This window comes from Musa acuminata, chromosome BXJ2-4, assembly GCF_036884655.1.
Source record: "Musa acuminata AAA Group cultivar baxijiao chromosome BXJ2-4, Cavendish_Baxijiao_AAA, whole genome shotgun sequence".
NCBI classification, from domain to species: Eukaryota; Viridiplantae; Streptophyta; class Magnoliopsida; order Zingiberales; family Musaceae; genus Musa; species Musa acuminata.
The window spans coordinates 30,815,689-30,826,774 of record NC_088341.1 but is presented as its reverse complement, the minus strand read 5'-3'; the positions used below and the strand labels follow the sequence as shown (position 1 = coordinate 30,826,774).

The 11,086-nt window shown below is 37.9% G+C and overlaps 2 protein-coding genes across 2 annotated transcripts; one reads left to right on the top strand and one right to left on the bottom strand.

The window, feature by feature from the left end:
* Positions 1-3,273: 3,273 nt before the first annotated feature.
* Positions 3,274-5,676, top strand: LOC135610266 (putative glucuronosyltransferase PGSIP8). Its single transcript, XM_065104564.1, has 5 exons — positions 3,274-3,778; positions 4,093-4,351; positions 4,434-4,635; positions 4,724-4,871; positions 4,954-5,676. Exons 1-5 carry the CDS (start codon positions 3,504-3,506, stop codon positions 5,495-5,497), a joined length of 1,428 nt encoding a protein of 475 aa, XP_064960636.1. The 5' UTR covers positions 3,274-3,503; the 3' UTR covers positions 5,498-5,676.
* A 21-nt stretch (positions 5,677-5,697) lies between these two features.
* Positions 5,698-9,813, bottom strand: LOC103983813 (uncharacterized). The gene is made up of 7 exons (XM_009401143.3): positions 9,501-9,813; positions 9,366-9,425; positions 9,166-9,278; positions 7,058-7,126; positions 6,279-6,330; positions 6,011-6,201; positions 5,698-5,891 (listed from the first exon to the last, which is right to left on the bottom strand). The coding sequence occupies exons 1-6, from the start codon at positions 9,807-9,809 to the stop codon at positions 6,085-6,087; spliced, it is 720 nt and encodes a 239-aa protein (XP_009399418.2). The 5' UTR covers positions 9,810-9,813; the 3' UTR covers positions 5,698-5,891; positions 6,011-6,084.
* Between the last annotated feature and the right edge of the window lie 1,273 nt (positions 9,814-11,086).

Genomic DNA, 11,086 nt, shown 5'->3' with positions numbered 1-11,086 from the left:
GGAAAGCTCGTTTCGAGCTGAGTCGAGGCCATGTGAAGAAGAGCTGTCACTTGCAACTCCTGATGCACCGTGGGGCAGATGATGCCGGATCTGCAGATGGGGTTTTGGATCTTGAATTGGCCGAGACCACGTGGACCTCTCTTGCTCTTCTTCAGCACCCGGTTTTGCTGCAAGCCAGCGACCGAGGACTGAGCCCCATCACTCTGCTCCATTACCAACCTCATCTTTTTGCTGCCACGACGACAACACTCCTCGAGCTCGAGCTATGAGTGACATCTGAGCTTCTCATTCGTCACTTGCTCTTCTTACTCATCGGTAGTTTGCTTTAGTCGATTGCTTCGACTTTGGTTTGAAACCACAGGTATTATTAGCTCGAGTCTATAGGATTTGGAGAAGAACAGAGACATCAAAATCAGGTATATTTTTGTTGTATTCAGCCGAGACGTGTGAATCTTCCAAATCGATACTATTTCATCTGAGTTGTGACACCATTTGCAGATTACAGAACTCGATGTAGTGCTGCACTCCGCACGATGTAATGTTCAAACAAGAGCTCATGGATGCCTCCTTTTTGACCACCTCTTGCAGCTAGCTATCTTTAGCTGGAATCTTGGAACTTAGCATGAAGCTTATATGCCCAGCAATACGTTCGGTGGAGAGAAGGCGTGAAAACAACAATAAAACGAACATCTCTATCTGCTCTTCCAAATTGGCTACCACTATTTTCCTTATTGATAATTGAAATTGGAGATGGCTGAATAGCTAAAAATGTGAGAATTTCTACTACGTTTGGAGAACACTGTCTTCCAAATCAATTACAAGTGTAATATTCCTAAATTTATGATGAACAGGAAATACATGATGAACAGGGACTAAATTACAAAAGTGTTAATTTTTGTGAGGAAAAGAGAAAGAAAGTGTGGGAGAGAAAGAAGGATCACAAGAATTAAAAGAGAGAGAAAAGAAGAAAAAGAAAGAGGGAATCAAAGAAGAAGAAGAGGGGAAAAGGAAAGAATGAAGAGAAAGGAAGGAGGAGGAAATGAGAAGAAAACGGAAAAATTATAAAGGGAGAAATAAAGAATAGGCTGAGAGCAGAAGAAGAGAAAGAACAAAAGAGAAGAAGGAAAGAAAAGAAAAGATTTATAATTTGTATAATTTATAATTTGATATTTTTTTATAATTTTTTATAATTTATAAATTATGAGTCGTTTTATTTTCTCAAAGCATTGTAAAAAGATTTATATGTTGAAGATTTGAAAAGCCATATCGTTTGAACAGTTATTTGTTATGTTATAAATATTTATTAATATATGCTATATATATATATATATATATATATATATATATATATATATATATATGAAAATATTCATTCAGTAGTATATTTGAAAAAGATAATAAAAATATGTAGTTTTGAAAAAATAGGTAAAAAAATTTATTTAATGTGTTATTTTTCATGAATTGACAGTTGTTTAGGGAGTATGATTATAATCGGGTTAAATAATGATATTTGTTCTATAACTAGTGTTTAATGGACCTTAATACCGGGAGATATATGTTAATTATAATATCGGGTTATACATAGTTTTGAACCTTGTCGTAAGGATATAATATAGCCATAGTCATTAATATTACTATATTTTTGTTCTGTGTATTAGTTATATTTATGTTTATAAACCCTTAACTATATTTTATGTTTATTTGTGAAAATTTTATGGTAGTTATATTAGTTATACTTATATTTTCATTATGAAAAAATTATTTAAAGATATTTTATCTTAAAAAATATCATTAAGAAGTCATGATTTGAAATATATATGAAACCGATGTTTTGTAAATTAATGATGGATTTGATATTCAAATATCTTAAGTTTAAATTTTAATAAATTGTATCAACTTAAGAAAAGTCTATGATATCTATGCATATTTCAAAAACATATATTAAACATATAAAATATTATATATTTTAAAAGTAATATTTATTTATGATAAGTTTTAACTAGCATGTGAGTCACGATGTTTACTGAGCTATGGTTTGTCCATATGATTATGTCTTGATAAAAACATGATGGATCAATTATGAATTGAATTATATGATCAATCTATTCAACAGTTATGGTTTGGAATATGTTATATGTCCTGTGAGCTGATTAATTATATAATAATTATAATGTGAAAATTATTTGCTTAGATTCATATTTTGTATTCGAAATCCAATAGAATTACGATATTATATCATCCCAGCTTTTCACTTGGATTGGGAGCATAAAAATAGGTTTTTTTTACACATCATAATAAATAAATACACATACACACTATATTTCCATGATAGAATTGTTCATAATTAATCAGATATGAAAAAAAAAATTTGAATTGATCTTTCGATATAATTTGAAAATGATTATTTGTCAAAAGAATAAAATAAATACCCTTATAAGCACTCTAACAATAAATTAAAAGTCATTTCCAAACAAAAAATCATCCTAATATTTCCTCATAATATGGGCCTTGCGTCTACCTATATATATATATATATATATATATATATATATATATATATATATAGGTCGCTTCCTCTATACAACCACCTTCTCTTTCGAGGCAAGTCAAGCTCATTCTAAGACGATCGTTTGCACTTAAGAAGACAACATTATCCATTGCTTGAATCGAATCACATTGAATCCGAGTCCATCCTTTGTGTTCTTACTTTCCTTCTAAACTCGACCCGTTCTTACTTGAATTGAATTGAATTGAACTCAATCATGGATTTTAGTGCCTCTTGGTCAACATCAAAATGACTTGGAATATGGGCCGAGTCCATGATACCTTTCTTTACTACTAAAAAAGAGGTCTTACAGGTCTATCCTTGCATATAGCTTATTTTATATACATACATATATATATACATACATATATATATACACACACACATATATATATATATATATATATATATATATATATATATATATATATATATATATATATATACTTTGTATTCTAGATGACGTTAGAATCAATTTTCGTACCTGCCACGCCTGGTCGTCGCAATACGCGATGTAATTGACTTGGCAAGTGGGACCGGACCGCCAGCGGCACGCGACTTGGCCAACCTTCTTTGACCACCGCAATTGTGGTATTCCCACTCGTAACGGACGCGGGTCGCCCATCTCACCCGACGACCGATTAGCCAATTGGACGGAGCATTGGGCTCCACCTCACCATCATAAATGATGGGTTTGGGCGCATATCTAATTATAATTTTGCCCCCTCCGCGCTTGCCTGGGTCGTTCCCTATGAATTGGGTCTTAAGACAGTTTTAGGCGTGAGGTGTTCGACGAAATGTCCGATCGCTTTCTTAGCGGAGATTACATAGAAAGAAACGAAGTGTTCACAGCTAGTTTAGTCTCCGACCCAGACCCTCCCCTTTTGTTTGCTTATAAATCAGTCTTATCGCGCTTCCTCCGCATCCTTCTTCTCCTTCGGTTTGGTTTTGAGATTCGATGAGGAGAGAGATGGACGAGAGGTGGGAGCGATGGCTGCGGCGGGCGGTGGTGGTGGTGGTGTTCGTGCTCGCGTTGGCGGCCGCGGCGGGGGCGGAGGGAGGCGGGGGCCGGCGGCACGCGTACGCGGCCATGATGTACATGGGAACGCCGAGGGACTACGAGTTCTACGTGGCGACGCGGGTGATGATGCGGTCGCTGACGCGGCTCGGCGTCGACGCCGACCTCGTCGTCATCGCCTCCCCCGACGTCCCCCTTCAATGGGTCCAAACCCTGTAAGCTTCTTTCTCTATGTGTATGCTATTGGTTAATCGAACGGTGGAGATGGCAGTAAAACCCTTAACGAACGGCTAACTTTAGACGTTCGATCGATTTTTTTCCCTTTTTTCTTAGCATTAATATGACTATATTTCCGACTTCATTTTTCTAGCTGCCTTTTTTACTTCGTCAGTACCGAGGTTTTTGACTTCCGACATCGTTGACCACCAAGAAAGGACTCGTTACGCTACTGATTCGTGTTATTACCCCTACACTTCCTCCAAAATAACGAACTTACCTCTAATGAACGGTGGGCATAATGAACCAACAGGAAAGAGGCAGACGGAGTGAAGGTGGTGACCGTGGCGAACCTGAAGAATCCATACGAGAAGCAGGGCAACTTCAACACCAGGTTCAAGCTGACGCTGAACAAGCTCTACGCGTGGAGCTTGGTGTCGTACGACCGAGTGGTCATGCTCGACTCCGACAACCTCTTCCTGCAACGCACCGACGAGCTCTTCCAGTGCGGCAAGTTCTGCGCCGCCTTCATCAACCCCTGCATCTTCCACACCGGCCTCTTTGTCCTTGAGGTACCATCTCCGCACCAGTCGAGCTCGAGCTTTGGCGAGCATTTCCTGCATTCAGCTTTTTCTTACATGCATTGGATTGCAGCCTTCGATGGTGGTGTTCAAGGACATGCTTCATGAGCTGGAGATGGGTCGTAAGAACCCCGATGGAGCGGACCAGGGTTTCTTGGTGAGCTACTTCCCCGACTTGCTCGATCGGCCGATGTTCCACCCGCCCGCCAACGGTAGCAAGCTCGACGGAACCTATCGACTTCCTTTGGGATACCAGATGGATGCTTCTTACTACTGTGAGTTTGATCGGTAGCCCCCTTCTACTTCAAGTTGTTGGACATCAAGCAGACTGTGTGTGATTGGATCTGGTTGTTGTTATCACAGATTTGAAGCTTCGGTGGAACGTACCATGCGGACCCAACAGCGTGATCACGTTCCCCAGTTTGCCATGGCTGAAACCTTGGTACTGGTGGTCTTGGCCAATCTTGCCGCTGGGTCTCCAATGGCATGAGCAACGACGAAGCAGTCTCGGGTAGGTAAACCAAACGTAAGCAGAAGCAGAGTAAGAAAACAGTTTCGATTAACACCTTTGTGTTTTTTGCCCCGATGAGCAGATACGGGGCGGAGGCGCCGGCGATGCTGATCCAGGCGGCGATATATCTGGGAATCATGGTGGTCACGCGGCTAGCACGGCCGGGCTTGTCGAGGCTCTGCTACAGCCGGCGGTCGGAGAAGAGCGTCCCCTTCCTGTACACCATGGTGAAGGTGGCAGCTCTGTGGTCCATATTTGTGGCACACGTCGTGCCCTTCTTCCTCGTCCCGCGAACGGTGCATCCGCTTCTGGGCTGGCCGCTCTACCTGCTCGGAGCAACTGCGCTGTGCTCAATCGTGACCGGCGTCTTCCTACTCCCAGCTCTTCCGGTACTCGCGCTGTTGTTGGCGATATCGGGTTCCCTGTTTGTGATGGCGTTCCCTTGGTACTCGGATGGCATCACCAGGGTTCTGTTTTTGCTTGGGTACGCCTTCTGCTGTGCTCCGGTGGTGTGGGCATCGCTGGCGAGAGTGGTGAGCGCCTTGCACAGCTTACTCGAACGGGAGGCCTTCTTTCCTAGACTGGGAGAATCGACGCCTCTGTCCGAGTCCAGCAAAGCGTATTAACCCAAAGTGAGACACTCGAGCATGTAGAGAGAGTCCACTGTTCTTTCTTTCTTTTTGGTTTTAGTTACCTGCATCCAGTTTCCTTATCCCAGCGACTGTGCTTCCTGAGACAAATGTTCGCTCGACATACAAATGTCAAATTGGAATCATCTTACAGATTAGAGAGAGCTTCAGATCAATGGTATCATTAACCCTGCATATCAGTTGGAACGCGTCTGTGACATAAAATGCAACCATTTAGTTTATAAATACAACAGGAACCTGTCTGTGACATAGGATCTTATCATATTTGCTACACCAACAAAACCGTGTATACTTATTGCTTAATACAATTACCAGCAGTTTGTGCAACATGCACTGCACACAAATAGATCCCCGTCAAGTAAAAGATTCACTGCACAGAAAGAAAAAGGATATTGAAAGGTTAAACACCGTTTCACAAAAGCACATACAATATTAACATGATATAAAACTCATTAATGGGGGGGGGGGGGGTGCACATATGAGCCTTACCTTCAGCTCTCCGCATATCCAGTCCACATTTAGATGGAAAAAGGAAAGGGTTGAATTTTCACTGTTCTGTATCTTCAGAAATCCAGATCTCTGCAGGGACCCTTTCGAAGTTTTTCATGTAATTCCAACTGCTTAGGAAGAACAAGTTCAGTTCCTAGACCTGACATAGAGAAATATCTCTCCAGGACCATCTGAAACAGAGCAAACAATGTACAATTTGAACGAGGCAAAGCATTAAGATATCCTTCAGAAAGTATATATGACACACCATGGCAGAGTAGGCATCAATCTTCCCTTGGCGAGCAGACCTTTTTAGGCCCCTGAAAGAAAGTAAGCTTCCATCAGAAATCTGATCTGCACATCACTCAGAACAGTAAGTAATATAACCCAAGTTGGGTTCTCACACAGTGCAACATAAAGAAACCATGAGAAAATTAAAAAAAAAACATAGTAATGTCAATAGCAACATAATAATATGGTCTGATTGAGAAAGGACATTTGATGGCTCTCCAGGTTAGCCATATTTACTTAAATTAGAAGATCATATTTTGCAACTTTACTAATGATTAGGAAAAACAACCGAATGTAAGCTATATTTAGCAATACTTTAAATATCATAAACAATCTGAAACTAATAGAAGATATAGAAGTGGTTACATGATAAACATATGTCCACAACCACAGGCCACTGTCTCCGACAGCAGGTGCTTAACTCGAACACTTTTAACCTTACCATTATCTATTAAATTATTGCTTTTTTTAATAAGAAAGACAATGCAGATTAGATCAGTAAATAAAGGTAAGGCAATCATTTTCTGAATATTAAATCACTGTAAAAGAACACAAAATCACCAAATGGTAGTACATATAACCAAAGAAGAGTCTAACATTAACACCCTAGAGTGCAGTGTCCTTATCAAAGATATACAGTAACGTGTGTGAAAGCCAAACGGCTTTCTCATAAACATAACCAAATGTAGCCATCTCCAAAATATAACATTTGCATTATGTAAGTACAAAATGTAAAAAAAAGGAGGATAATCTCACATGTCTATCATATAATCAAGGGCATCTAATGAAGTGCCATGCTCATCCTGCAAAAAAACTCTCCAACCTCTGCACACTTTAAAAATTGTATATGAGCGTAACTGTCTCAGGATAGATAAAACACAAACTGCACATGGACGATATTAGCATCAAAAATTGTTTGCACCGACTATAAGATAAACTCTTTCAGGAACATACAAAAATATGTGCTCAATAGAAAATCCATAGCATCGAGCTAATCTAAAATGCACAACAGGGTAACAAGAAGATACAATAGAGATCATCAGTCTTAGTTATGCAATTGCAACACTGAGACAATGTCATAAACAAGTTAACCTGAAATTGTTGACTGACATGGAAATTTATGCCCCTTATCACATAACTGAGGATCTTAATTAGCAAACCAAGATACTTTAAAGCAATAGGCAAACTAATATCTAAAAAATGTGACCAGGTTCCTATTGCCATAGAATGACTAAAAAGAAAGTTTACATGGCTACCAGCTCTTCAAGAAACATATAAACCATCATAGGCTTTACATAAAACGATTAAGATTTTTCTCTACGCATTCAAAGAGCCTGCAGAAGATAAACAGGATTAGTTCTTACATAGTGTAATAACCTTTTGCTCAACATTCTGAACATTATGTCCAGAAAAATCCACAGTCCAGCCACCCAAAGTTCCTACTTAAACTTACTCAAAAGAGTCTCAGTTTAACAAAACTTAACATCCCTATGTCAGATCCAAAGGTGTGTTAGATTCAATGACTCCATGCCAGAGTTTCTCTCTTCCAACTTGTATCGTTGTTTTCATCTATCTTTAGGCTTTCCACATGATTGCATGTTTGTATCAACATCATAAGGTATATAATCCTTCAGGACAAATGAGTAGCATCTTTTTGTATGCATGAGTATCCTTCCATGTCAAAAAATTTGGCAATAGTCTAACTAACATATCTATGTTTAACTAGGCTGCCTAGACACTCATGCCAGACACTGATCATCAATTCATGGAATACAAAAAATAATTCTACGCAAAGAAACTATAACTTCTTACCTGTTTTAGATAGAATTACCTGAACTCCTTCGTTCACTCATGCAAAGTACATATTTGTATTTCAGACACGAATCTTGGGACTTCAACACAAATCAAATTCTTCCTTCACTATAATTTATGATATAGTGAATTGATGAGATTGGTGTGAACCTTTAGAGATTGTGAGGCTGCTACTTACCAATTTTAATATCACTCACTAATATGTAGAATACTATATTTTACATCTTGTCTCCCTTGTGAGATCAATCACTATGATAGGGATGAAAACACAGTTTCTTTGTCCTTATACATGAAATACTGAATAGCAAGAATCAGGCTATAATATGTTCTTTAGTATCTCAACAATGAACAAGAATCAGCAAAATTCCCTGTTTGTTCTTTGTTTGGCCATCCCCTTTGAGAACTAGGAGAAGCTATTTGTCTTCACCTCGATCACATTTTTATGCACCACGGGTCCCTATATAGATGGTAGACCTTTGTATGCATGGTAAAATGCGGATGTTAGATACTGCACTAACCACCAACCACCATGGATATGTAGCCAGATAAGGCAAATTGTTGCAATTAAGATTGACCACAAAGCTCTCTCTAATGAACTATCACTATAAAAGGCCAATTTAGGTTACGGAGTTTCAGTTTCAGGTGCAAAGTTGTCTGATGTAAAGACAAAGGCTTCCAACTAAAGCAGTTGAAAATTTTGTGTTCTTCTGCGAGTTCTGATTTCTATGCACCCTTATCTATGTTTTGACCCCTAGGTTCGATTCGGGATGTTTCAGATGAATCCCAAGCATAAAAATTTGATCCAAGCCAGCAACTCCAATGAACAAGGTAATACTCAAATAAATCATCATCATCAAGAGAACAATGAAACATATGATTTCTCCAACTATTTCAGTAATATAATTTGTTTTCACCCAACGTTTCTACGATAATGACACGAACATGGAGATCTATTTCTCTCTGGCACAAGACGGATTAGTGGGACGAAAAAGTTGGGGCAAACGGTTCAGAAGAAATTGTACTCGCAAGCAATAGAGCAGAAGATCACTCACCTCTCCGCGGCCCGTACTGCGAGCCTTCCTGCGATGCTACGAACCTTGTTTGATTGTGCCGTCTCCTTTCCGTCATGAGATTTCGGAAGCCCAATAATGAACTCATCGACCTCCTATCCAGAACGAAAAATTTCAAATACATTCATCATCTCAATCAACACAAAACACCAATCTACAAATCTTCAAGAAAAAATCAAGACCTCCTTTTCGGCAATATCAAGCAGGCGCAACTCGAGCTTCTGACCCGTTAGCGCCAACACCTAATCCGACACCAAGTTAACCCTGAATCTAATTCGCAAGAACAAAAAGGAAATTAGGGTTTCCTGGATGGTCACGATGAGGGGCCGCGGAGAGTAGCCTTTGCCGAGAGCCAGGCCAGTCCGAGAGGCGCCCAGATCGACGCCGAGGCTGAATCCTCCGCCGCACCAGGTAGGGTCGATCTTCCGTCGGCGAGCATTGGGGAGGAACTCCTCACCGGTCGCGGAGGAAGAAGCCGAAGACCTGGCATTGACCCTAACGCTAACCCCGATCTTTCCACCAAAACGGAGAGAGCTGTAGGAAGATGATAAGGTTCCGATGGGAGGACGAGGCGGCGCTGCCACAGTTCCCATCGGCCGTTCCAATTTCTGTTTCGGCGAAAGCATAATGAAAAAAAATATATATTTTTTACAAATAAAATAATATATAATTAATGTATTTTGAGAGAGCATAGTAAATAATATTCTACATTTGAAAATAGGAATCTAAATATAATTTTATATTTTATAATGAAATTCTATCTAAAATAAAATTCTAGAATTTCGGATAAAGAAGATAGAGAAGGCTAAGATTGTATTCGCAAGTGCCATATAAGATTTGGAATATTTAAATATTATCTTGATCACATGATATTTTACACGTTAATGATTTTCATATCATAATATTTTTATTTAAACAATTGAGGAGTCATAAATTTTCTATTGATGAGATATTTTGATATAATATATTTGTGAATCATGATTTTTAATATATTTTATTAAAAATTAAAAAAAAATATCAGATTATAAATATACAAGATTTATCAATAAATATTATTTGTGTGATCTTATGGCTATCGGTGTAAGTTATCTGATAATTTAATTGTTGCATACCATATGATTTATTAAAGTTTTGAGTAATAATATGATAAAATGAAAAAAAAAAATCATATGGTATAGTAACCTGACAATATGGAATGTTGTGTACTGATTGGTTAATTATATATTATTCTTGATACTTAACCCTATCTGTATTTGAAAAACTTATATCAGGATTTCTAAAATTTTGAGAGTGAAATAAATAATTTTATTTGTCTTGACATCGTCAACTGACAAAAAATAAACACATAGATACTGTATGCTAGTTCGATATAAAAGTAATATATAAAAAAATAATTTTAATATTTATTTTATTTTTAATATATAAAATATTAAAATTATCTTTTTATCCATCATATCGATCCAATATGTCATGTGTTATGTTTTTAAGATAAACAATATTATTTATTTTTTAGAATTATAAGAATTCTAATATGTGATACTAATAGAATTCAAATATATGAAATAAAAGGATAAAAAGATAATCTATAATTAATCTATGGAAATTGCATGGCAATCAATACAAGAAAAGGTTCGATACAATAGATGACTAGAGAGAGAGAGAGAGAGAGAGAGAGAGAGAGAGAGAGAGGAGGAGGAGGAGGAGGAACCTACATGCAGCAGGCGAAGAAGAGAAGAGGAAAGAAAAAAAAAAGTAAAAAGAACTAAAAGAATTTATTATTCATAAAAATATTTAAAGTAAATAATGAGAAGAAAATATATGATCATTCATCACAGTAGCATTTTATAGTTTTGCATCCATATATGATTATTAACTTATAATTTTTATATTCTTTAGCAAAGAA

Excerpts from the sequence above, each read along its gene's own strand:
- LOC135610266 (XM_065104564.1), top strand. The coding sequence starts at position 3,504 with ATGAGGAGAGAGATGGACGAGAGGTGGGAGCGATGGCTGCGGCGGGCG. Across the intron at positions 3,779-4,092 it reads CTTCAATGGGTCCAAACCCT|GAAAGAGGCAGACGGAGTGA; the intron begins GTAAGCTTCTTT and ends ATGAACCAACAG. Across the intron at positions 4,872-4,953 it reads CAACGACGAAGCAGTCTCGG|ATACGGGGCGGAGGCGCCGG; the intron begins GTAGGTAAACCA and ends CCCGATGAGCAG.
- LOC103983813 (XM_009401143.3), bottom strand. The coding sequence starts at position 9,809 with ATGCTTTCGCCGAAACAGAAATTGGAACGGCCGATGGGAACTGTGGCA. Across the intron at positions 9,426-9,500 it reads ACTCTCCGCGGCCCCTCATC|GTGTTGGCGCTAACGGGTCA; the intron begins GTGACCATCCAG and ends GTGTCGGATTAG. Across the intron at positions 7,127-9,165 it reads GCAGTACGGGCCGCGGAGAG|AGGTTGGAGAGTTTTTTTGC; the intron begins GTGAGTGATCTT and ends TAAAGTGTGCAG.